Source organism: Gadus chalcogrammus, chromosome 9 (genome assembly GCF_026213295.1).
Source record: "Gadus chalcogrammus isolate NIFS_2021 chromosome 9, NIFS_Gcha_1.0, whole genome shotgun sequence".
NCBI classification, from domain to species: Eukaryota; Metazoa; Chordata; class Actinopteri; order Gadiformes; family Gadidae; genus Gadus; species Gadus chalcogrammus.
In genome coordinates, this window is record NC_079420.1 from 3,855,638 (window position 1) to 3,882,369 (window position 26,732).

The window sequence follows — 26,732 nt, forward strand, 5'->3', positions numbered from 1 at the left end:
CCCTGGAAACTTTGTGTATTACATTGCATCATGAATGATGGATGGCGCTCCGTTACCGTTATTGGGTTCCCCCTGGAGAAGTAAACAAACTGGTCCCTTTACTCATCCAAGTCGAGGATAGTACACGGACCTTTTAGCGGCTCATACCAGCGCATTTCTCAGGAAGCGCTAGGTAGGTCGATGCTTCAACATGTCACTCAGAGCCACTTCGCATGGAGACTTCCAGACGTTGTCCGGTTCGGCCGGTAAGTCACCGTCGTTAGAGGACCGTATGTACAAGTCGATGTCGATGAGCAGCAGTAACGTCACCGGGGGCAGCCGGTTCGGGAGCGGGGAGCTGGAGGAGGTGAAGGGCACCGCGAGGTTCGGGAGGAGGCCTGTGCGTGCGGTACGACCGCTAAGCGCGCTCGGCACCTCGGGGTCCTTCCTCCAGATAAACCACCTGCAGGGCGAACTGGTTCGCAAGAGAAAGGTAGGCCACCTGTCAATGCTCTTAACTCCAGGCCTGATTATGGGTCTGGTCTTTTCATGTCACCAGGTCACGACTCACGGGCAGGGGTGGACTGGGAGAAAAATTCAGCCCTGGCATTTTCTCTCCAGACCAGCGCACTACATTATTAGCACTAGGGGTGGGACGAGACGAACGGGAAGAACCCTGTATATCCGAATAATAGTACCGTTTTTTGTTTTTCAAGTTTGTGTTTCTTGTGCTGCTGACAAGAAAGGTGTGAAACCCGGACAGGAAGTTAACAGACATCCTGTGTTTGCTGCATGCATCTCCAACCGCCATATCTACTACAAAACCCTTGTTAAATATCACACATGATCCAACGCTAAATCCTCTCTTGCAGTTATTAGTCTGTGACTGTGAAAATCGTTTGGTGCAAGCCCAGCATTAGTTAAAACCAGACTCGGACAATAATAACAAAATCTCCTGACAAATAATCTAAATAGAAACATATTACAGACAGTAACAGCATTAGAGCTGAAACCAATTTGTTTTAACAGTGACTCAGTCATTATGAAACCATAAATAGAGAATTTAATTTTTTTTCTCATATACTTCTCATATTCTCATACACGTGTATGTGCACATGTATGTATACATGTGCACATACATGTATATGAGAATGCATATCTATTCAGACCTGTAATTCGGCCTACCTGCATAACTGTTAATTATATAAAAGATATGCAAATGTTTGAAATTAAAATCAATGTGAAAATCTTCAACCAGGAAATAATCATAATCAAACCTTTTGTTTCAATCTGAGGCAAAACAAGTTGCATAATAAACTCACAAAGTCAAGAGAAGCTCTCTCTCTCTCTCTCTCTCTCTCTCTCTCTCTCTCTCTCTCATCATAGAATAACTTCTAGCAGGTGAGGAAATCCTGTTTGACAGGAGATGATGGTAGCAGAGAATATAAAGAGACATTTATGAATAACCAATTGTCATTTTATCACACATATAGTATGTTTCTTCACATAAACCTTTAAACATACACATATTGCATCCCTCTCGAAATAGTCATCACCTCAGTAAACAATAAATTAATTGAAAGATTACAATAAATTCAATGGCAAATATTGCAAATTAAACTAATTATTTCCAATAGGTTTACTTGTATTTTGTGCTAAAATTCAAAGTGTCACATCTGTATTTACAATACAGCTTGATTCTGCATCTCTATTTACAGCTCATGAGTCCATGTCAAGGTTTACTGTTGCTATGGCAACAAGAGACTGCTAACGTTAGCAGCTGTTAGCTAGCTTAGCCAAATCATCTGAACAATAATAACCAATAATATCACAATTCGGCCTATTTAAACAAAATCAACCACAACTACCAACAGTCACAGCCCTTCAACTCTGGGCTAATATGTTGTCACAAGTATGCAGTTAATTAGGTCACTCCACATTCAACGTAAAGACGTTTTCTACTTTGTTTTGGACATGTCTCAAAATGTAGCCTAGCTAGCCCCAGGCTAACGTTACTTAGCATATGCCTCCACTCGCTCGTCTCCTGGCGCAGCAGCACCTGCTGGGGTGTGGACCCCGGCACCAAATAGGTCTGTCAATTTTGAACATTTAACTTCCAGAGGCTTAAGTCGCCGTTTTTCAGCACCACCCGGGCGATTTCAGCTCCGTACCGACTCCCGCGACTCCGGCCCATGCCCTGAGGTCCCACCCACCCTGGTTTGTGTTGTGATTGACAGCACTGTCAGGGCTCTCTGAGCCAGTCAGCCCATGATTGATTGACAATGACAAACATAGACCAATAATATGCGTCGATGCTGGCAACACACTGCTAGCTCTCTGTAGCCCATTGGCCGGCCCAATTGGAGGGAATTTAGAGAGAGAGGAAAAAAGAAAACATAGCGGACCGGACCGGCCCACATTGGGTCAACGGCCCACCGGGACGATGCCCGGTATGCCAGATGGCCAGTCCACCCCTGCTCACGGGTCAATGTCAATGCTAATGTGGGCATCAATGTCAACGGATGAGGAGGACGATGTAAGAAAAAATGTGCAACCAGAATTAACTAGTGTAAATAACACACTTAGTTGCATGTGCTTGACTACATGCATGAAACGTATTAGTACTTTCCAGCCAAAGAAAGTAGGCCTACAAATAATGTATATTATTTTAATGCCTTCGTCCCATCCATTCACGCTCATAAAGACTCCTACAAACACATAATTAACCACTGCATTTGTAGATACGTTTATTGAGTGTATGAGAGGCACAGCAGATCATAAGGAGTTAGGATCTGTCTTGATTTCCTTCACGGTTCCTCTTAAGCAGCCTGTGCTCTCAAACCATGTGGCTGCAGGCATGACATGTAGCGTGACTTCTAAAAACTCTGGAGCTCCCTACCACTTGCACTGCTTCAATGCACTTCACTGTCCGCTTTCAAATCTCTACTCAAAACCCTCCTATTCACCCTGGCTTTTCCCTCCTACCCCTAACGCCTCCTACCCTGACCTTGACCAACGCACCCCCCCCCCCCCCCCCACTTCTCTTTCCTCTTCCCATGTATCTTTTACCACTGTTTTATTTATTATCTAGTTGTTGTTTTTTTGTTTTCTTTCTCTGTGTCTTTAACAAATGTTCAGTGTCTGTCTTATTGTCACTGTTTGATGTCTAATGTTATTTAATCACCTTTTTGTTTTACCTTAACTGTACAGTGTCCTTGTATTATTATTATTATTATTATTATTATTATTATTATTATTATTATTATTATTATTATTATTATTATTATTATTATTATTATCATGTTGTTCTCTGGACCTGCCCCCTCCTCCAGGAATGTGAGGACCTGAAAAAGGAGAACAAGTATTTATCCAACGAGATCCACATGGAGCGAATCATGATGCGCACAGAGAACGAACTGACCATGAGGAACCTGAGGAACCTCAACCAGGAGCTGCTGGCTCAGGTCAAGGAGGTAGGGGAGGAGGAGGAGGAGGAGGAGGAGGAGGAGGGGGGGAGGAGGGGGGGAGGAGGAGGAGGGAGAGGAGGAGGAGGAGGGGGGGAGGAGGAGGAGGAGGAGGGGGAGGAGGAGGAAGAGGAGGAGGCAGAGGAGGAGGAGGAGGAGGAGGGGGAGGGGGAGGAGGGGGAGGGGGAGGAGGAGGAGGAGGTGGAAGGAGGAAGGAGGAGGGAGAGGAGGAGCAGGAGGAGGAGGAAGAAGGCAGCGACCACCAATCAGAATCCAGAGCTTTTCATGCTTAACAAGTGAAGCAACACAGCAATAACAAGAAATTGGTATCAGATAAATGTCAGAGTCAAAGACATGCACAACAGTGCATAGTGTAAAAAGAAAAAAGAAATAATAATGATAGGAGGTAGACATCTTCCTCTTAGCATTCATGAAGTCCAAGTCCATCTTATTTCTCTTAAGCTTATTTTTTGTCTCATCGTTCACCCTGCTGTTACATCCCCTCTCTCGGCCCCCCCCCAGCTGAAGCAGACGCTGCTCCACAGCCAGCAGAGGGCGACGCTGTGCTCCCGGGCGGCCCAGCAGGCGGAGGCGTCGCTGGGGGCGGCGGAGCAGAGCCGCTCCCTGGCGGAGGCCAAGGCTGCGGCGAGCCGGCAGGACACGGAGCAGTCCCAGACGGACCGCGACCGGCTCGGCCAGGAGCTGCAGCGGCTCAAGAAGGAGGTGGACACGCACGCACGCGCACACGCACCCGCGCGCACACGCACACGCACACACACACACACACACATACACACACACACAATTCACACCTGCGATAGGTTGCGTCTAACCCAGGCTATAGCGGTTGATTGGAGTCCGTATTACCACCTTATCCGACGTTTACTTTTAAGTCTGAATTTGGACCACAAAGGGTTCAATCCAAAGCAATACTATGCAACCCACTACATACATTGTCATCAAAAATAAATTGTTTTAAGGTTTCCTTTTTAAAAAATCTCCTCAGGCAAATCTCGGAACACCTCTGAAACATCTTCTTTTGTATGAGAGACCAATGAGGATCGACCTTCCACAACGAAGGGTCCATTATCAGCACCGACTGAGAGAATAGTGACCACGAAGCGCCTCGCTCCCCTTCCTCTCCTCCGCAGCACACGGAGGTGCAGCTGTCGCTGGCCAGGGCGGAGAAGAGCTACTTCGAGACGAAGCTGAAGCTGGACCGGGCGTCAGGGGAGAGGCAGAGCCTCCTGGGGGAGAACCAGACCCTGGAGGCGGAGCGGGACGACCTCCGACCCCGCCTCAGACGCCTCACCCAGGAGAACGCAGACATCAAAGACAAGTATTATAAAATTAATAAAAGTGATGTTCCCCCCGCCGACACCTCGAAGAACCTGCCAGGGAAGAATTTGAGGGGTAACATCAGGGAAGGAATGCGTCCCTCGAGAGGGAGGGGTGTGTGTGTGTGTGTGTGTGTGTGTGTTTGTGTGTGTGTCTCTGTCTGTCTGTGTGTGTGTGTGTGTGTGTGTGTGTGTGTGTGTGTGTGTGTGTGTGTGTGTGTGTGTGTGTGTGTGTGCATGAGTGTGTCTCTGTCTGTCTGTCTGTGTGTGTGTGTGTGTGCGTGCGTGTGTGTCTGAAGAGAAGAGTGATGACCTACTTTGGGGGAAGATTATTTCTCTGTGAAGTCGCAGACACGCTCTCCCAGGATCAAAGCTGGCGTTTGGTTCTGACTCTCCTTTGGAACACCTCCCCCCTCCTCCTCCTCCCCCCCCTCCTCCTCCTCCCCCCACCTCCCCCCCCCACCTCCTCCTTCTCCCACCCCCCTGGCTCCTCCTCCTCCCCCCCCTGGCTCCTCCTCCTCCCCCCCCCCCCTCCTCCTCCCCCCCTCCTCCCCCTCCTGCTACAGGGAGGTGTGCGCCCGGCGGCGGGCGGCGGCGGCCGAGGGGCAGAGGGACACCGCCGCCCAGGCCCTGCAGGAGGCGCAGCAGGAGCGCCGGCGGGTGGACAAGGAGAGCCAGGAGCGCCGGGAGGAGGGCCTGGGGTGGAGGGAGAAGCACCAGGGGCTGGCTGACGTCCTCAGGGCCCAGGAGGACCTGAAGGCCCAGCGGCAGAACAAAGCAGTAAGGCTTTAGGGACGGGGTGTCAAACTCATTTTGGTTCAGGGGCCACATACGGTAATCACAGATCACAAGGATCTGTATTAGCACAACACATTTATTCACAGATTGAAATAATGCATTTCACATTCATTAACAACTGGTTTATTTTATAGAGTTAGAATACATTTTTACATCTGAACACCTGAACCAACTCACCACACTAAACAAACTCTCTGTTGCTGTGAAGAAAGCTATCATACTGCCTTGAAAAAGTAAATGTGCACATAAATAAAATGAACAAACATAAAAGTTATAGCAGTGCATGAGCAATGAGAGTAGGCTACATCCGATCAAACTGTTTTGTAGGCTACTGAAGCTGAGAATGATATACTGCACAATATTCATTGTCTTTTAACAGGAAACCTGAGTAAACTTATTTTCAAAGATCTGTATTCTTCAGAGTGCAAACATTTCTGAAAGAGCATCGCAAGAATTAGGCCTGCCTACTTATTGATTAACTTAATTTTTCTCACTGCAGTCTATTTGCTGCTGCTGGCTCCTGAAACTTGGCATTTTTAGCCTTTACGAGTGGATCAAAATCAGGTGTCAAATCCTGAGTAGCAGCACATTTCACAATGTCATTCAAGTGTGTGTTTGTTAACCTTGAGCGGTGCTTTGTTTGATTCAGGTTCATTACAGAGAACACCTGTTCACAAAGATAGGTAGTCCCAAACATGGACAAAACCTTGGCAGCCAGGGATGTTCATTTAGGGTACCCTCGCAAGAGATATTGATCAAATGTGTCCAAGCCCACCGACGCAAATTTCTCCTTCATATTGGTATCAGACTGCAAGTCAATAATCTCGAGTTGGATGTCAGCTGGCATGTCAGAAGGCTTGACTGTAAATGGCGGGCGAAAAACGGCAAATTCCTTCTCTAGTTCACTGAAGACCTGAAACCTCAGTTCGAGCTCCTGCAGCGATCCTGTTATCTTGTCTTTGTATTGATCCATATCAGCATTACGTCCGGTCGCACGTACGGCGGTTAGGCATGGGAAATGGTTGGTGTCACCGCTAGATAGCTGTGTCACCCAGAGTGACAGTTTTAACTTGAATGCGCGGATGCTGTCGTTATACTGAGTGACAATTATTTTGCGGCCCTGCAACATTTTGTTACGATTATTCACGTGCTGTGTAATATCCACCATAAAGGCAAGATCCTGCACCCACTGCGGACATTTAATTTCCTTCACTGGGCTACCCATTTTCTCCATAAACTGTCCAATATCCTCTCGTAGCTCAAAGAAACTCTTGAGCACGGCACCTCGGCTTAACCACCGTACTTCAGTGTGGTATGGTAGGCCAGCCTGAATGTCATTATCTCTGAGCCCGCGGGCCTGATCCGGCCCGCGGGCCGTAGGTTTGACACCCCTGCTTTAGGGGGTCCACCACCTCTGGAGCGACCGGACCCCACATGGGGGTAGGGCTGCTCCATTATGGAAAAAAATCATAATCCCGCTTATTTTGGTCAATATTGAAATCACAATTTTTATTTTTTTATTTTTTGTGTTTGAAAACATGATGCATTTGTCAGCATGTCTCTCCCAAAAAACACTTTGTAAATGAGAAAATGTTCAAATCTAAAATAATGTACAGATATGTATCCAGCTGTTCTGCGCTTGCTATAAAACATTTAATGAAAAAAAAAAAAAAAATTATATATATAATATATTATATTATAGTTTTGTGATTATTTGACGCTAAAATCAAAATCGCAATCAAAATTCAATTAATCGCCCAACCCCACATGGGGGTCCCCCTGTAGGACATGAAGGGTCAGGGAGATCGGTGGCTTGTTGACTGTATCGAAATCGGTTGGCCGGTATAGGAGTCCGTTTCAAACCATTTTAACTGAAATAGACTGACTTGCACTCAAGGAATATCAATGAAGAGATGTTTTTGCTTTATTTCCGACCGGAATCGGCAAGAGCAAAGAGAGCATTAGCATCACTTAGTAGTCATTACATCTCTTTGGCTCGACGTAAGGCCGTACCCATACTGTATGTGGAAATCAATTATTTCCCAGTGAAGGTCAGACTGATATTCATTGCGATCTGACCTATAATGGGGTCAGGGCCAAAGAGCTAAAGAAATGCTGCCGTAATGCACTTCGGACTGATACTCAAACTGCTGGATGTTTCGTGGTTTCATCCTGAGTTGGATGTATTGATCAGATAGGGCGCTAAAGGTTTGCTGACGCCTTACCAGAAAGGTATGGCGGCTTGCCTGGCTGCGATCAATTCCTACATAAATATATCTTCGGCGCCCCTTAGTCTAGGAGGCGAAAGAGTTGTTGGAGGTGTAGGTGTTTGTCAATGCGTTTGTTTTCCGATGTCAAGAGGGACTCTGTAAGTGAATCCTGTGTTACTTACGACCAATTTACATTAAGCAGATGTCTTTACCCAAAGCCACTAACAAGTGAGGCTGAGAGCAATAAATAGTACGCAACCGAAAGCGGAGCAGCTACAAAAAAAGTTCAAAATACTGCACGGCCAAGTTTCTATGTAATTGATTGATTGTGACAAACACCATTTTCACAGAGGTGTCACCGTAGGACAAACACAGTTATCTCTCATCACACTCATGATGGGTCTGCTCGAAACGGTACCAGGGCATGCGTAGTAGACTCGCCTGTCTTTGAGACAGGTGAGTATCTTACAAGGTCACTATTGTAGACACTGTGATCACTGTGATGTGTATGAGTGCAGGCCTTCCAGGGTTTAGCGGTAGTCAGACGTTTATTCTGTTGTACCCCCAGTGCCAAGCCAACATTAAGAGCTACTTCCTCTGCATGACCGAGAGCGACCAGCGGGTCAAGATTCTGAAGAACCCCAACGGCAGCACAAGGAATTTCACGGTGAGCCCTTGTTTTCCAAATGGTAAATGGACTGCACTTATATAGAGCTTTTGTCCAAAGCACTTTACAATATTGCCTGAAATTCACCCATTCATGCACACATTCACACACCGATTTCGGTGTCAACCACTCACGGCGAAAGCCTTCTCGTCTGGAGCAGATAGGGTTAGGTGCCTTGCTCAGCGACACTCGAGCCGGGCAAACTTGCGGATACCAGCTTACCCGCTCTACCTCCTGAGCTACTGCCCCCCATATTGTACACAAATAGTTGTGTAAATCATGTATGACATGACGGGGATTAGTAAGAAGACATACCAGTATGCACATTCATATCTACAAATGGACACAAAAAGGTGGTAAAATGGTGTTCACAAGTAATGTAACCAAATATTGGCTGTTTTATTGTATATATAATAATGATATAGATGTTATATGGTTTTTTAACAGCCAGCCAGTTCCTGCATATGTGAAAGGGGCCAGTTTAATTTATAATGGCCCCTTAAGAAAACAATTATTTTCATGATATCATTTAGTTTGTTCATTAAACCTTAGGTCGTATATATGTCTAGTTCCATGAAAATAAACGACATTTCTAAATTAAGTAGAAAATAAATTAGTTGCACTGACATTTAAGACTTTTAATACACCCTTGTTTTTGTATTGCACCTGTTTTTGCATGTATTAATTCACTGGAAACGTGCAGGATGTGATGAAACAAAATATGTGTTGACTTTGCCAGTCATTTCCTGTCATGTGACCCACAGGAAGGTGACCCCGTGTACATCTCAACTCCTGAACCCAATCCAGAGGATGCAGACCGAAGCCCTTCCAGGTAACCCACGGCAACCGCACGGACACGTCAATATTTCTTTGCAAAACAAGTTTCTAGCGTTTTCAACCAACATGTGGTTGAAGATTATCTTAAAACCTCAAAACTATAGACTAGATATTTGGGGGTATTTCCGCTGTCTTCATTTAACTTTTAGACGATAACAGTTGATAACAATTTGTTTCTAACAGCAAGTCGTTGAAGATAATCTTAAAACCTCAAAACTATATGCTTCATATTTGGGGGTAATTCCGCTGTCTTCATTAACTGTTAGACGATATCAAGTGCTAACAATTTGAGAAGACATTAATGTCTAAAGTGAACATTTATCTAAAACGTGGGTGATTTGTCCCAATTCAAACTGAAGCAAATCATAATGAACCTGAAAGAATACATTTTATCCGAGGTCAAGTGCTTATTCGAGGTATATGCCCCCACCCAACCCACCATTTGACACCCCACCCCTCCAGAACCATGTTGAGGGTGTCTGCCCCCCAGCAGGGGCGGGACCCCGGGCCCCCCCACTTCGGCGACCTGCCTGTCATGGGAGGAGAGAGGCCCGACTCGGCCCCCCCACGACGGAGCAGGAAGGTCGTGGAGTACTTCTGGATCCCAACGGACGAGGAGTGATGCGGACCAGCCGCCCCTCCCTGGTCCATAGGCCGGAGCCACTCTGGGGTAGTGGGCCATTGTAGAACAGTGAAATGTGGACAGGGGAGAACCTTTGACACCGAGTGAGGATAACGAGGCACAGTGCGACTTAAAAGTGTACTTTTGACGAGGATGCGTCATGAAAAAGTCCTAATGAAACATCAGTACAGACCACGGAAACACCGGTCAGTGTTTAGGATTGTTAGAATAGTAAGTAAGTAGTTGCCATTTACTCGTTGGGAGGCTTGAGATACATGTCATTGAAGGGAAAAACTGGTTTGGTTTGCATCGACTCCCTCTATTGGTTGAACGTGGTTGGGTGGTTTGGTTCCTGTTGAATAATCCATGACTTTTCCTGAGTACGTCGTATCAGATGGTGACCATTTTATGCTGGATAGCATTGTTGTGAAAATACATAAAAGTTGCATGACCCATTTAAGATGAGCGACAGGAGAAATAAAGAGAAGGGAAAAGGTTGTGGTGCTCATGTAAGGGACTTTATTGATATTAAAGCAGTAGAAATGTACAGTTCTTATGAACACCCCACAACATGATCCAAACCCACAAGCATGGCTGGTGAGAACACTTGCAAACTATTCGGGGGCAAAGTCGACATCTCATGATTTAGCAAATTTTCCGCTGTTTCTCTTTCTGAGAAGGGGAATGTCAAATTAATTAATTGATCACAGATCATTGGTTCATTTTATGATTGCCAATAAAATAAAAAGAGAAATACAAATTCATAATTATTTCATGTTTCCATTTTAACAGAAATACCAGGAGGCCACATTCACATGGTCACAAAAATGTTTTCAGGAAGAGGTTCTGTGCGAGAGGTTCACGACCGACGCAGAGTTGCCCGATTAAAAAATACCTTCTTAACCGCCTCCCTCACAACCACTAGAACCCTGTTAATTTCTACATAACGGAATGTTAAAATACTTTTAAGACTTTGTAAACCACATGAAGCATCATCGGGAGAAAAGTCAGCTTCAGTTGAACGTATTGGGCAATGAAGCCAGGGGCTATGGACCAGATACTATCCACTGATTGGTTGGGGCTCCAAGATCAGTTGCCATCATCCCGGCACACACAAACAAATGAAGACAAAGCCATACCAAAGCCCATCTAACTAAGAGGTAGAAACACAGGCGACGTCTGCAGTATGAGGGCGGCGTCTACCATTACACTTGATCGAGTTCTAAGGTGTAGAATGGAGGAGGACCACTGGTCTTGGGGGGGTATCTAGAGTGCTGATCGATGCCTAACAGAGAGAGGGCGAGAGAAATCAAAATAGCAACGCAAATGGAAGCTGCTCAGGATCAGCTAGGGCGTCTACGAAGAGCACTTTGCTTTAAAAGAACAAATAATAAAAATAAAGGTTAAAGCACAGGGTGACCGACAGACGACACTTTAAATCAAATATCTTTCCCCAGCTTCTAATTTAGCGACTGTAGGAGAAATTATAGTCATTACTATGATTGGTGCTATAGGTCCGCTAAAATGGTTTTATTCCGGCATAGTCACGTCATATTATAACGCGACATAAAACCCATCCTACTTTTCGCTGTAGGCTCCCGCCCCAACGGAAAATGAAACTTAATCCTAAATGGAACCATGACTTAACGTTAAGGGAAAGGCCAAATCAAGTAAACAGTTAAAAAATGAACGAAATGGAAGGATAGCACAGTCAACACGAGACAAAAAAAAAAAGCCCAAACCAAGAGAGACTACAACATTGAGTCACGGTTTAGAATTTATGTGACCGAATCGGGACAGAAGTCCAATGCAAATCATCCAATGAGCAGAATGCCGTTCTTAGCGTATCATAGAGAAGGAGCAGTCTTAGGTGGTAACAAACTGTTGTACATGCGTTGGTTTTTCTACTGTTTTTTCACGTTACACAAGCAGCTGAGTGCCACGAGGAAGTGGTTACATGAAGCTTACAGAGCCCAATACAACGGGAGAGGCAGAGTGGAATACTAGCTGGACGAGGTTCACTCCGATGCCTGCTTCTGAATGGTTGATCAGTCTGCGTCGTCCTCCGACTCCTCCTCCTCGGCCGTCTCCAGCCAGGTGAGCCACTGGTTTACCTGCAGGGGGCGACAAAGAGAACACACCGTTAGGACAGTGAACCCAGTGCATTCCAGATGAGCCGTGTTTTACACTGCAGGACCGAGCTGTGATAAAGAAAGGGCTCCTCTCATACACCCACCAGGAGGGAATTAGCGTTGAATTTATTACATTTATTTCATTTATTTACATCAAATCAAAATCAATCATCAAAAATAAAAAACGAAATGAAAAGCATAAAGAATCAATAAACAAAAAACAATGTTCAATTATTTCACAATAGAGAAAAATAAAAATGCATATTACATACATTCAATTGATACGCCTGGAAAGGAGTATGAAGTTGAAAACGTATTTAATCCTACCCCTTTTCCAAAGGTCAATAATTAATATTTTGCATTCACCTGGAACAAAGCTTTTCCTTTTCCAGGGAATTCTTGGGTGATGTCTTCTTTCCATGCGAGGAAGGCTTCTTCTTCAATGATTTCCATGTCGTAAAAGTTGACAAAGTATCGCAGCAGCATGCCTGTGGACGGAGACAGTCAGACATCCCACCAGGTGTCAGTGTGATGAGCCCTACAAGCCGTTTTGAAAATCGGCCTCTTATGACATCACGCATGGGCGTGTCCACCTAGATGTGTGACGGGAGAGTTCAGCAACGTTCGCCACCGTCCACTGGGTTGGCTGACCTACCCAGCACGCATCCAGGTGGACACGCCCACTTGTGATGTCATAAGAGGCCTTGTAACGGCCGCTAATCACACCCACACCCGGTGGCGTGTCACGTGACCTCTAAAGGTTCAGAGGGGGGGGGGGGGGGGGGGGGGGGGGGCGGTGTTGGACCCGTACCTTTGGGGAAGCCGCTGGCGTTGCAGTGGACCTGCAGGGCGTACAGGGCCCCCACCTGCAGCTGGGTGTGGTCGTGGAGGAACTTCTGCATGACGGGCTTGAAGGCCAGCAGCAGCAGCCTCTCCTGCTCCAGCTGCTCCTTGCTCGGGGTCGACAGCTGGTCGTCGCCCTCCGCCACGCTCAGCTCCAGGGAGATGTACTGGAGGAAGCTGAGGAGGAGGAAGAGGAAGAGGAGGGGGAGGAAGAGGAAGAGGAGGGGGCAGAGCCGTCAGTCGGGTCAAATTCCTCCAGTCCATTTTAATTGTATAGTCCTTAATTCCAGTCGTCTAACGGGCTCACATACGACACCCCCTCTAAAAGGAGCTAGGAACAACTCGTAATGGAAAAGGAATCCCTCCTTCCTCTGAGGGTTAGGGGTGCGATGGGTGCACACATTATGGTCGCATAACGAGCAGATTTTAAATCAAACGCAGTTGTTTCGAAAATAGTAACGCGTCCACATGTGGCCATGACTGCCGCGGCTCTTCAACACGCGGTGGTCAAGCGGGGGGGGGGACGGTACCTGGTCATGAGGATGTTGACGAAGCCCTTGTCTGTGTGCAGCCGGGGGGAGATGTTGTCTTTGATCCACTTGTAGATGGACTGTGGAGAGGGGTCCGCCTTGATCTGCTTCAGGAGCTCCTTCTCCAGCTTGAGCAGGGGGAACAGGAAGCTGAGCCCCTTCCCCTCCAGGATCTCCAGCATGCGGTCCTTGTTCTGGTCGATCTCTGAAACAACACCGGGGGGGGGGGGGGGGGGGGTGGGGTTTTAGTGTCTGGGGGATTAGGGACGATTGAAAAGACATGATCCTCGCTACTGAAAGTACTGAGAAAAAAATAAAAGTCTGAAGCGATCCTGGTGATCAAATCATGTTAACCCTCTTTCGAGGCTTCACCTGAAGGTGACACATTACACCACCAGGTGTGAGTTTGATTAGCCGTTACAAGTCGTTTTGAAAATCAGACTCTTCTGACATCACAAGTGGGTGTGTCCACCTAGATGTGTGCTGGATAGATCAGCATAGCAGCCTTCCCAGTGGACTGAAGCCAACGTTGCTCATCTCTCCGTCATACATCTAGGTGGACACGCCCACTCGTGATGTCATAAGAGGCCTATTTTCAAAACGGCTTGTAACGGTTAATCACACCTGGTGGTACAATACGTCACCTTGCAAGTGCTTTGTGCATTATTCGTACGGTGGTTCACGGTCATTGGGTTATCGGGGGGGGGGGGCCGTACCGGGGAGCATCTTCTGCATGTTGACCTTGCTGTGCTGGAAGAGGTCGGTGAGCCACTCGCGGTCCTTCAGCTTGGCCATCTGCTGCAGGCACAGCAGGAACAGCGGGAAGTGGGTGCCGTTCTCCAGCGGATGGGCCAGCTCCGCCATGTTCACCAGCTCACCCATCACCGCCCGCGCCGCAAACTGGGCCAGGTAGGACTTGACCAGCGGCGTGTCCACCTCGATCTTGGGGCACTGGTCCAGCACGCTGAGGAAGGCCTGCGGGGGGGGGGGGGGGAGACAGCGGGTGAGCCTAACTGGAATGATGATGCGTTTTCCTGTCTCAGAATCTCAGACGGGGTCCTGTCAGTTGTGTGCTTCAAAGTTCAAAAAGTTCAACGTTTTTTATTAGTCGCGTTTGCAAATTTTTTTATGTAAAAAGGGGGTCACCACTGTCATCCATTGTGCAAATTACTGGAACCTGAATAAATAATAGATCATAGTCATTTAAAAACAGACATCCCTGTTTCAGTGGGTTGCGTTCTGTCTATTTGGTGGTTAATGTGCGTCGTTAATGTTACGTCTTCGTTTGTTTCTGTGTCTGCGTTACGTGCTGCAGGGGGCAGCGGGAGAAAGGGGGCAGTGGATCAGAGTGGACCTATGAGAGGGTACCAATTATAGTGATAAACACCAATTATAATGCATCTTTAACGACGCATTAATATCAACTAAACTAGGTTGCATACCATTCGTTTAAAATAAGTGAATGGATTGTTTAAATCCTTACAATGGACAGAGAAGACGGCGACAGCGGTAGAGACAAGAAAGTGATGTCTAAAGAGAAAGCAGTCCAACAGGCTCACAGGTAGGAACACGTGTGCGTGCGTGTGCGTTCGTTCGCATAGGTCGTCTGCGGTCGGTGGGCACCTGAAGCGACCGGGGGAACGGGGGGGGGACGGGGGCGTACCTGCATGAAGTTCTCTGCGGTGATCAGGCTGTCGGCGCGCAGGGCGTGGATCAGCGTGCTGACGTGCTCGCGGTCCTCGTCCGGCCGGTCCAGGGAGCACACCATCATCTTGCTCAGCATCTCGGGCAGGAAGTGCTTGGGCGCCTTCATGTTGCGCACGCCGCCCGCCGCGTCCGCCAGGCTCTTGGTGTTCAGGTAGTCCGCCATGATGGTCTCCTGGGGAGGGCGGGAACGTCAATCAACCGGGCCTCGAACTGAGCTTGTTGGGACGCGCACGTTACTGAATTCAGTCTAAATATATTATTTATTTTGAATAATATTATATATAATTTAAGTTAAAATAGAACAACTACTAACTGTATATATTGTAGTCATTACCATTGTTCATTAGATTCTTACATTAATTTGATTTGAAATGTCCTTTTATATTAAAGGTTGTATCAGCGATGCTAGGCCGAAACATAAATGATCACATTCATCGCCCCATAAGCAGGCCGTCAAAAATACACGTCTCTGTAAGCAGCCTGTGCTCCGAGATCGTACACAAAAACAAATGGTACTATCAACCACTGAAAACCAAAATAAATAGTATTCCAACCAATCACCGACAAGGGGTGGGTGTTTTGTGCGCTGCGATCATGATAGTTTTTACTGGCTGCACCAAACACGGAAGGGGGGGGCGAGCTGGCTCTCGCTTCAAGTACCAACAGAAGTGTCGTCACCCATCATCACTGAACAACCTTTAAGTTAATATACTACAACTCCCTGTATATATTGTAGTCATTACCATTGTTATTAAGATTCTTATATTCCCTTGTTTGATTTGAAATGGCCTCTTATGTTCAACAGCAGAACCCCCTTGTGGGGGTGAAAACACTGTTCTGAAGCAGCGGTCCTGTTCTGTGTAGAGTACAATAAACCCCTGTTCCCAGACACTATGGAGGGCCCTGTGAAGCCCTGTGAAGAGCGCGACTGTGCTACAAGTGGCGCTGACGAGGAGCGGAGCGTACCGTCATCTTCATCAGCTCCTCCTTTGTGGGCGGAGGCTTCTTGCTGATCTTCTGGGGTTTCTCCTGGATGGGCGGGGGGTTGGTCTTCAGGCCGAGCTGTGGAGGCTGGGGAGAGGCCCGATCACTGTTAGTCCCTCGCAGCGTTTCCCCCCCAGCACTGTATGGTTAAGGCGGCCGCTTTAACAACAATAGGGCCCCGCCTTGACTACCGATGTATAAAAAAAATGTCTCTAAAAGGGGACATATTATGCCACCAGGTGTGAGTGCGATTAGCCTTACAAGCCGTTTCGAAAATCTGCCCCATATGACATCAGTAGTGGGTGTGTCCACCTAGATCCGTGCTGGATAGAGCAGTCTACCGGCCTACCCTACCCTGAATCCCTTACACAGTGTAACAGTTGGCAGAGCATCATGCTCAAGGTTGACTACACAGTGGGGGGGGGGGGGGGGGGTCATCGAGGGTCGGACCCCGGTTAGAAGTGAGTCTCACCTGGCCCAGGGGGGGGGTTTGGGTGCGCGGGGGCTGGGCGCTGGGGGGGATCATGGCGGGCGACTGGGGCTGGAGCTTGGGCACCAGCTGGAAGGACTGGGCCGGCCTCAAGCTGATCTGCTCCAGGACACAAGAGGTGCAGAACGACGGGCAGCGTTAGAACACAGGTCGGCATCAAGACGGCGCCCGCCGTCGCCATCTTGTCGTCACGGTACCCCGAGATACACGCGATGTCACTAGCCCGACTTGATGGATCCTTCATCAACGTTACATTGTTCTCTTTTCAACACGTGTTGAAAAGAACAGCATGCGTGCTCATGTATCTTTTGAAAGGAGAGGAGCCACATAGATTTGGTAAATACACTATGTGGTGGGTATAACGCGGCACTTTGTCATGTCATTGGTCAATCATTAATATACAGACAACCATCTGGAGAACTAGGGGTGCGATGCCACCGGGCCTGGCCCTAGGTCGACGACGAGTGTCTAGGTGAACCATGAGGAACGGTTCCTCGTCTAAACTGCCAAAGAAAGTCGGGGGGGAGGTCGGGGCTGGGGAGTACCTCGTCTGCAGTGAGCTGCCCTTTCTTGCTGAAGCGGGGCGCCAGGTCCTTGGACTGGGACTGCTGTTGGGCCAAGTGGTTCTGGTTGTGAAAATGCTGGTTCTGAACCTGACCGACAGAGACCCATACGCATTGGGGTTAGCGGCTAGAGAGGAATCAAAGCGTGGAGATCCAATAATGTGTACTCTCGATTTGAGTAAAAAAATAAAAACCTGCTTGACATTGCAAACTACAAAGACTCGGACGCTTGATCAGAAACCACTGGAAAAAGAAAAGGTCGAAGCATCCAATGAAACTTAGAGCAGAGCATCAAAGCACATCCCATGTGAAGAAAACCAGCTCTAGGAACCACAACACAGGGAGGGGGGGGGGTAAAGGTAGACGGGGCACCTGGTTAGACTTGACAAAAGACTTGGCCCCCATGTCGAACTGAGACTGCGGCGGAGGGGTGCTGTGGCCGCTGTGGCCGTTGAAGAGCGGGTTGCTTCGATGTCGCCCCATGGTGGGAGAGTACCGGTCCTGGATGACCCCCGGGCCGGTCCCGATCCCACCGCCTGGAGAGACCAGGAGACACACGGGTCTTTAGTGTGGCCCCCATCACGCAGCCCCCGGTCAATCACTGCCATAACATTTAATTCGAAATCACGATGCAATAGAACGCAATATGCAAAGGCTGCGTTTTTTTGTTTTTTTTTATGATTATTTGTTACCGTTACTGACTGGAAATCAGTACTTTTCATTCATATTTATTTTACAATTCAATAGTTAAATAAAGAAGTTTATAATATAAATGAATCTCAACACATAGGCTTGGCCTAAATGAAAGCAGTTTTTATATTGACTGCTTCCAATGTTGTGTTGGTCATTAATACATTTAAAAAAATCGCAATCGCAATATTGGTCAAAATAATCGCAATTCGATTATTTCCCCAAATCGTTCAGCCCTAACTGCTAGTGATTTTCCCTTTTCACACATGCAGCTACGTCCTGTAGCACATCAGTCTTGCTCCCTTTCACACATTGCATAGCAATGTCAGAGTTCAAGTTCCAAGGGGCTGTCAAGCAGGAGGCGGTTTTGGCAGCCGCTTGCTCCACGAGAAAGAATCTTACATCAGACGGACATAATTCTTAAAGTTACGGCTTTCATTTACAATACAGCCATACCAGCAGTGATCCGTCAATGTCACTAGGACTACGGAAAATTTGATTTTCTGAAGTTTATTTTACTGTTCCCATTTATACATGAAACCATGCAGGAAATATCCCGGAGTATTACAGGGACAGCATGCATGTGTCAAAGGGGCTTTCGACAGGAAGCCCACATTTCCTTTAACGTCATTAACCACGAACACAGACCCACAAAGACATAGGAGGGAGCCATGTACCTGGCATCTGTCCAAACATTTCCGCCAATCCTCCAAGAGTCTCCCTGTCTAATTTCATCCGGTTGGGCATGAAGGGGCCTTCCAGGAAGAATTCCATCCTCATCCCGTGAGACATTGGTGCTGGAATGAAGACACCCAAATCCTACACACACACGGGACATTTTTTTTTTTAAAGTATAGTACATTGAAAATATCATGTTTAATTGGCATGGGTCTTTATAATACAAGTACAACAACACAGTCACACTTAAATGTTAGGCCCACATATTATATTATATCACATATTTCTGGTTAGCCAATTACCGGTATGTGATAATCCTTCAGTGTTATACAGAGAAGTATCCTAAAGAGAGCAGCATTTAAGCTGGACTGTATTCTTGTTTTTACAATTCTTACTGCGTCGGGGTATCCTATCTCCTCAGTTGTTTGTTAACGACGGGTATATATCTACACCCAGTGCTGCTTGCCCTGGTTCACTCTGCACCCAGGATGGACACCCAAGCGGCGGCCTTAAGGGCTCTTTATGGTTCCACCTACACGCAACGCAAGCGGGTTACCGACCCCTTACGGACCCTCCTTGCGTCCACCGGAAGGGCCGGATGTGCGCCTCAATATATCGGTACCTTCCGTCGAGGCGACGCAAAAACACCAAGGGCTGTGATCGGTCCACTGACTGAAACCCGACGCAGAACCGTAAACGTTCACGACTGCGTCGCAGCGTCTGCGTGGTGACTGCGTTGCGGGAGCGTGGGACCATAAAAAAAGGCCTTCAAGCTCACTCACTTTCACTGCTTCCTGACGGATCTGGTGGATGGTCTTTGGTCCGTTGTCGATGAAGGCCTTGCGGGGAATCCAGTTGTTTTCTCGCAGCTCCATGGTGTCCTGCAGCAGGAAGCGGATCCTGGCAGGCAACTCCTTGTTGTTCATTAAGGACAGCATACGGCCAAAGTACTGACCCATTAAAGACTGTGGAGGAGTGGATGAGACAATGTTAGTGAGGGTTCGGGGGGGGGGGGGGGGGGCAGCCTTAATGTACAGACACAGAGGAGGGACTGCGTTAACACTGGCCCTGGCTGGAGGGAAGCCAGCGACCGCGGCCACGCGACTGATCTAAAGCTCTAACCTCAAGAGGACAGACATGCGTTTACCTTTCAGTTTTTCACAAACTACAACGGATTACTTGAGCGATATTGGAAACGGGACCCATTTGCTTGGAAGGAGCAACTGTATAAAACACGGAGGCTACGCAGCCTCCCTCTGCGCTGGGGGGTTGAACCGGGGAGGTGGGGGGGGGGGGGGCTGCCTACCTTGGCTTTCTCATGGTCGAGCCTCGGCCCCACAGTTCTCATTATCTGACAGAGGCACTCCAGATCTTCCCCCATATCCTTGAGCTGGACTCTCTTCTTCTTTTCCAGAAGCTGCGGACAGAAGAGGAAGACAACGGAAGGCACGCCCACGTTAGGGATTCAAGGAAATGGGGTTGTCTGGAGCATCACTGGCTATGCACAAGGATGGACATCTGCGCTATGCCGCTACACTGCCTTATTAGGCTCTTATGCAAGACTGATGAGGATCTTACGTGTTACAACCAAAGATGTCTGACTGTGACTATTACTGTCTATGACTTTCCCAGATGTCTTTGCTATAAAAATTCAGTGCCTTAACAGCATGGCATGTGCTAATAGCCGAGGTATCTTTAGCGTTTCTAACTATACATAATGATAGACACCGTCATTAGCGGGTTATGTTAAAACCAGGTCTTTAATGTGAACATCAGTATGCACCGACCGTTTTACAGTCACTTGTTTTATACCGCTCCATGAAAAAACGCCAGATGAAATGGGAGCAGACGTACTGTTTTGATGCACTTATGAAGGATAGATTCATGGATGAGGTCCAGCTTGCCAAGTTCCCCGATGAATTTAATGTTGCCAAGCATTTTGATCTTGGCAATGGCCCGCTGCTCCTCCTCCTCAGAAGTAAGCGGGTTGTCATGTTTGTCATAAACTGTGGAGAGAGGGCAGGACGTTAGCAGGCAGCAGGGGTTGTGATCAGTACTGAGATGAGGGAGGGCTGGACGTTAGCAGGCAGTAGGGCTTTGACTCCGAACTTCGTTATTCGAATATAATTCGCGCATCAAAAAATAAATCAAAATTCTAACGAATATTAGGCAGCCCTTAATATTCAAACTTGTTATGGGCAGCCCAAGAGGGAGAGACGTCGGAGAACCCGACGCAGTCTATTCATTATATTGTAATGACCACGGAAGAGGCAGTGAATGAAGTATTGATTAGACAGCGATTTATTAGAAACCTAATAAACCGTTGGAACACGCAAGACCGGTAACCATGGCAACGCGGTAAACAAACCCCAGCGAAGCCCAATCCAGGTCTTACCGAAGGCATTTAATGGTCAAAATATTATTAATAAATCTTCGAATAAATTCGAATATTAATATTAATAAAACAAACTTTGAATATGATTTTTTTGGCAAAAGTCAAAGCCTTGCAGGCAGTAGGGGTTATGATCAGTACCGAGATGTTGTCAGGGTGTTAAGGAAGGTGGTTGTTGTTACTCACGCTCAACATTTCTGGCGCGGTTTTCAAATTCATCTTGAAGCTTGGAAATCAGCAGCCTTCTGAAGGTCTAAAGAAGAAGAGGAGAATGACAACAAAGATCAGTCTTTATTGAAGAAAGAAATGTACACCGGTGTTTCTTTCATTGTGGATCCATCGAGTCACAATGAAAGAACCTTAAGTGTGCAATGAACTGGTTTGACGATTCCTTAATCTAGAAAAGCACAATTCAGAAAAAGCTCTGGTATAAATGAGAGAAAAGGAAACCAAAATGGTAAGCGTTCTTCTGCCAGGACTCACTGTGCTTTGCTTTTGGGTTGACTGGATGTCCGGTGATGGGCCATCAAAGTTTGGTGCGTCCTCTGCCAAGCGCAGACATAGCTGAGCATAGAGCGAGCTATACTTTGGCTCTTCTAGTGCTTTGTCTACAATCTAAGGGATGCGAGCGAGAGAGAGCGATCACTGAAAAGGGAATACGTTCGCTCCACTGACCGGTGAACTACCGTGGCCAGGTGGAGGCAGACATTTCAAAGCAAACACTAGAAGTGTAGAAAAGCAGAGGAACCCCTTACCAGCAAGATGACTCCTTTAAGGACGAGTTTAGAATCTACGCCCACGTTCAGGAGCTCAAGGCATAGCTTGTCAAACTTATCAGGCGTGAGCTTGTTTAGTATGCTGGGGGAGAAGAGACACATGTATCAGACAACGGTAAAGATCAGCTTGGTTCTGAACACTGAACTTGTTTGCTGGGTGACAGCTGTATAACCCCCTCGTTAATTGGAGAGAACTTCAGGTTGATGCTTTGCATTGTCAAATGTAGAAAATTTAAGATAATTTGGCAGAATTGAAAGATGAACAGAAATCCAAGCAAATGCTACAGATCCACAAGGGTGCCCGTTTTAATATGAGTCTAATGGTTTCAGTATCCAAATCAGTGTTCTTAGAAAGAAAATACATTGTTGCTGCTGACCATGAAGGCGCCAATGTTTGATAAGGGCAAGCTTGACTGCCCATATTTGGCAATGGCACCGCCAGAAATTCCATAGAGAATTTACACATTCCGTTTCACTTGGACACTTGCCAGAAACCGGTTTTGAGTTATAATTATGGATGCAGCAATACAAATACCAGTACTCCTGAAACCGTGCTTATGTACTCGTAAAACTTCTCCGATACAACCAAAACCCTTTTTGTTTTTAAACGTAATTTGTGTTATATGATCGTCAACGTAGTAATCTATGCCTCAGTCCAAACCACATTATTTTTAGATCTCAAGTGTTCAAATTCACACCGAAACCGGGGGTTCACTGGCTCTTGGTATTATTGGGTACTCGTATCGATACTCGGTATCGGCAAGAACACAAATGAACGTACTTGGTCTGAGAAAAACAGAACGGGTGAATCCTCAGTTCACATTAATGACGCACCCGTCTTGGAATTGCCTTTGGCGTAGTGAGTACATTCCATCACTTACCCCCTCACTTTCCTGAAGATTGCATCGTGTCGCTCTTTTTCGTTGCTGGAGTTGGCATCTCGTCTAGTGCTTCGTGAAGGAACCCATTTCTGTACGCTTTGCCCTGGGGTTTTCCCCAGGAACTCGCTGCACAAACACACAAAGGGCAGATTGAGTATGACGTCGCTACACATTGACGTCTTTCTGTCCACTGGCTCGGATCGATGGTTGCTGCTCATTTCTTAAAATATTGTGTAACCGCCGTAAACCTATGGTTCCCAATAAAGGAATCCTTGGTTTGCTTAGAGATATATCAATCCATCTCTTGATTAGTCTTGAACATTCACAGTTTAAGAAACTGGCAAATGACATAAATGCAAACTACTGGTATGCCAGAACTTGGTACCCAAGTAAAACTACACACATAAATGTGTAATAAACTCATGTAGCTTAACTAATTATGGCTGCAACTTATCTCTCATCTAAAGCCAGCGGCATTATGAGCATTGGAGATGCAAGTCAAGATGACTTGCTTTCCTGAATGGATAATATGCCAACATCGCCTTTGGCATGCCATTAAGATTGAAAGGCAGCATTTTTATTTAGATGTAGAGATGTGTCCTTTGGACTTCTCCGAAGACATACTCAATGAATAAATACTTAAATGGTCTGGCCAAAAATTCATTGGAATTAATTATTAAAAAAATGAAGGAACGCAAACAGAATTTGATTTACGCCATCCAAGTACCGATACATCCCTCTCTTTTTTGTTTGTGTGCAAATGAACAGCTTCATTGTTCGGATAGGCACAAAAACACCTTTTTTCAGAATCAAGGCATAAACAGTGCATTTTCTCAGGAGAAAACCGTTAATTAATTTAATATTATCTGTCCTTTCAATTCCACTCCTCCGTAGCCTTGTCGTTCAGGCCTACTGTGTGGTCAGCATAGCCGCTACGCTAGTGAGCATAGCAAAGTGCCCTCTAGTTCTGCTAATTGGCAGAGAACACGCAGTAACCACTAACCAGTGTAGCCATTTAAAGCCATGATGTTGACCCCGGAAGTGTGGTCCCATCAGTCTTTAACCAACGATACCCCTCAAAAGCAACTGATGCCACGAGCTGGGGGACGTAACACGACAACATGCATCGTAGTTCTTTACTGTTGTGTTTGTGCTAAAGTGCCGGGAGACGCACCTGTTGCCGACAGTCTTGGGATAGTGCTGAGGTGCACTCCTACCACCTCCTCCCCCCGAAGAAGCACTGGGACAACACACACAGGGACACAGGGCAAAGGGACACTCAGTTCACCGAACAAGTGCACCACGTGGGACCTCCCACCAGATACACGTGAACCGCTCTGTGCCGCCACCTTGGGACACTCGGGCTTCATCCGTCACGGAGAGCTCTCGTTGTACCAATACGAGCCAGGATCCCAAGAGGACTTGGGTCCGCTGCACTGAGCGCTACCTGCGCAGCCGCCCTTCCCAAAGCCTCCGTTGCCGTGGTGACAGTCTGGCTTTATTTACAGCAACATCAATTATAGATAGGGTAGTCATTGAGAGTCACGCAGATAAGACATTGCTTTGTTAATTGACGACACAGAACTAGTGCTTTTATAAGCTGATCCTTTATCTCTTTCTCGCATAAGGTCTCCTTATTCGTAATATCCATGTTGTTAATATCCCTTGTTTTTACTGCGCGAAAGCACATGGTTTTGTTCGGCGAACCAATTAGACACAAATGCCTCACACTTGGTAATACAAATTTACGTCTATCGGGAGAGGCATTAATGTTTGTGGAAGATTGATATTCAACCATCATGCTGCGACGAGGAATGCATTAGTTTCACCCTCCCTATAGTCTGGAACTCTGCTGCCGACATTAGCAAAACTATCATGTTGACGAGAACCTAAATTACTAGGACAACCCAGGATGAAACTATAATGGAGTGATTCAGTAGAGAGCGGCAACAGAGAGAGAGCGCAGCAGTCAGAACGCCACTTGTGATGCCGTTTCTGTCAATTGTTGGAAGTGCTTTTTCTAAAAATAGCATTGTTCAAAATCCTTGAGGTCCACAGTCTGATTGTCTACGGCACAGTGTAAATACTTACACTCAGCATGCAAGTTGAAACGTCCAAACTATTTTAAGTAGAGTGTGACAAATGTGTACAGGAATGTGGTGGGGCAGATACATACATCCACCTTTTGCTGAACAGATCATAAATAGTCTTTCATGTTTAGGTTGCATGTTGTGATTCAGGTCATCCCTGATGTTAAATGGGACTAGCCTCATATTGATGTTGAACCTTTACCGGTATGTAATGGCACATGCATGCCTAGGCCACCAATAGCATTTAAAATCAATAAAAAGTGTAAAGCATACAATGAACGCCACAAGAAGGATGCTTACTTCGTTATGGAACCATGCATTTAGAAGATGTCTGTTGCATACTAGTATCTCAAGACCAAGGAACTAATCTGCCGAATGTCTTCATGCAGTACATTGTCAATAGTTACGGAAACAGGAGTTTAATTTCACACAACATGTTAAAATCTGAAAACATGTCAATATCATCGGTTATATATTGAATGACAACTGAGACAATTATTTTCTTAACACAAAATAAAGAGCCATGGGCTTCACTGAGACCAGTAGACATCCCACTCACTATACGATATAGCAACACAAGCTGTATGTCTGCTTAGCCCATGAAAAGTGCTATTGTGAACACATCGTTTAAGAGGCTACATGTTTCTTCCCCAATTACCCATTGTGCTGTTTTCCCATAGTGTGATTCAACGCCCATTTTGATATATGGCACATCCTGCTTTTTTGTGAGGACAGGAAATTCCTTCCCTTCCAATGCTCATACAAGCTAGCAGAGAAAAGGTACACATGTTCCAAGTTGCATTACCTGAAACGAGAAGCACCCCCTTCTGCAATCACACTCTCCACTTTGGCGGCTTGACAACAAGGAATCTTCAAAAGAATAAGAATAACGGGGGATGGAGGGGAAAGCGGTGCTGTGGGAGAAAAGACAACGAATTTGTAACCACTGGACGCTCGCCATACACAAGCACATTCACAGTCCAAAATGCAGCCATTGCTCATATTAAATTATACTGAATCATGCACATGTGACGCAGTAGTCAATCGCCAAGGCTTGTTATTTTTTCCTATGCTCCATAATAATGTAACTTTAGCCTTAAGTGAGACGAGGTCAGAGGCAATGCATGAGCCACACATATATTTGACGTGAAATGATGATCGGCGGTCGGCCTTGGTGAATCTGCAACAAAGCCATCGCAGACTGGCTAACGGGCTAACGTCACTTGCTAGCTAATTAGCTGAAGAGGATGCTGCAGACGTCACGACATTTGGGCATAGACCTGAGAGATAATTTAGTTCCACTTGCTGTCATTAGAAAATAATTGCCTGGTAAAGCGATCAGCGTCTTTGTTTTGGTGGGGTGCGTTGATAGTTTCAGCACCGAGATCTATTTGATACCAATAGGTAAGCCTGTTTCACCGTTATGCAGTAAAAGAGGGCACGGCGAAGAGCGTCAACGGCTGCCCGGTTGTGTTCAGCTCACTAGTGATGGATTACTTCAGGTCGGGTCGCCCCCAACTACAGTGACCGTGATCGTGTCAGTCAATTAATGTGGTACTTCACAGTGCCTCGCCGACAACGAGAGCAGTGTGAAGGGTAACGTTAGATAGCATCGCTGCGACGCCATCTTCTCACTGAAACTACGCTGAAAACAGACAAGCTCGATGAAGCGAGCTAGCCGGCTAACAAGCTATCGGCAGCTAAAGCCGATCGTCGCCCGTTCTTCAGCTAACTAGTAGCAGCCATTTTGGAGGAAAAACAGCGTCTCGGGTTTAATCACGAAAAATGACCTTACCTTTAACAAGACAACTTCAGTTTTGAAGTATTATGTGGCTACTAATGAAGAAATAAAACAAATGTAAAAGTGAAAGCGGGTTTGCCCGGGAATATGCAGCGCTGTAGGAGCAGAGAGACACATACACAACCCCGACTGCTTGCTTGTTTGCGTTAGCTCGCTGGTCAGTTGAAGTGCTGCTGGAAGACTCTCGGTAACCTCGTTCCCAAGCGTTCTCATCTCACGACGGAACGCATGGAACGGTATGCTCCAAATGAGCGTTATTGG

The 26,732-nt window shown here is 46.6% G+C and overlaps 2 protein-coding genes across 3 annotated transcripts; one reads left to right on the plus strand and one right to left on the minus strand.

Annotated features, from left to right (window-relative positions):
* On the plus strand, positions 1–10,742 carry LOC130389641 (huntingtin-interacting protein 1-related protein). Its single transcript, XM_056599511.1, has 8 exons — positions 1–472; positions 3,312–3,452; positions 3,966–4,166; positions 4,595–4,782; positions 5,347–5,560; positions 8,357–8,455; positions 9,220–9,287; positions 9,755–10,742. Exons 1-8 carry the CDS (start codon positions 191–193, stop codon positions 9,912–9,914), a joined length of 1,353 nt encoding a protein of 450 aa, XP_056455486.1. The 5' UTR covers positions 1–190; the 3' UTR covers positions 9,915–10,742.
* eif4g2b (eukaryotic translation initiation factor 4, gamma 2b) lies at positions 10,378–26,732 on the minus strand. Of its 2 annotated transcripts, XM_056599502.1 has the most exons (21): positions 26,591–26,732; positions 25,476–25,584; positions 23,755–23,820; positions 22,581–22,706; positions 21,679–21,781; positions 21,407–21,538; positions 21,110–21,176; positions 20,386–20,537; positions 19,838–19,948; positions 19,314–19,496; positions 18,531–18,672; positions 17,536–17,699; positions 17,146–17,253; positions 16,583–16,699; positions 16,093–16,197; positions 15,083–15,298; positions 14,136–14,394; positions 13,420–13,624; positions 12,858–13,066; positions 12,413–12,534; positions 10,378–12,028 (listed from the first exon to the last, which is right to left on the minus strand). In XM_056599502.1, the coding sequence occupies exons 1-21, from the start codon at positions 26,682–26,684 to the stop codon at positions 11,963–11,965; spliced, it is 2,856 nt and encodes a 951-aa protein (XP_056455477.1). In that variant the 5' UTR covers positions 26,685–26,732; the 3' UTR covers positions 10,378–11,962. The 2 variants fall into 2 exon arrangements, with proteins under 2 accessions (XP_056455477.1, XP_056455478.1); XM_056599503.1 differs by lacking the exon at positions 17,146–17,253.

Excerpts from the sequence above, each read along its gene's own strand:
- LOC130389641 (XM_056599511.1), top strand. The coding sequence starts at position 191 with ATGTCACTCAGAGCCACTTCGCATGGAGACTTCCAGACGTTGTCCGGT. Across the intron at positions 5,561-8,356 it reads CCCAGCGGCAGAACAAAGCA|TGCCAAGCCAACATTAAGAG; the intron begins GTAAGGCTTTAG and ends TTGTACCCCCAG. Across the intron at positions 8,456-9,219 it reads GCAGCACAAGGAATTTCACG|GAAGGTGACCCCGTGTACAT; the intron begins GTGAGCCCTTGT and ends TGTGACCCACAG.
- eif4g2b (XM_056599502.1), bottom strand. The coding sequence starts at position 26,684 with ATGAGAACGCTTGGGAACGAGGTTACCGAGAGTCTTCCAGCAGCACTT. Across the intron at positions 17,700-18,530 it reads AATGTTTGGACAGATGCCAG|GCGGTGGGATCGGGACCGGC; the intron begins GTACATGGCTCC and ends TGGTCTCTCCAG. Across the intron at positions 17,254-17,535 it reads CTTTTGTCAAGTCTAACCAG|GTTCAGAACCAGCATTTTCA; the intron begins GTGCCCCGTCTA and ends TCTGTCGGTCAG.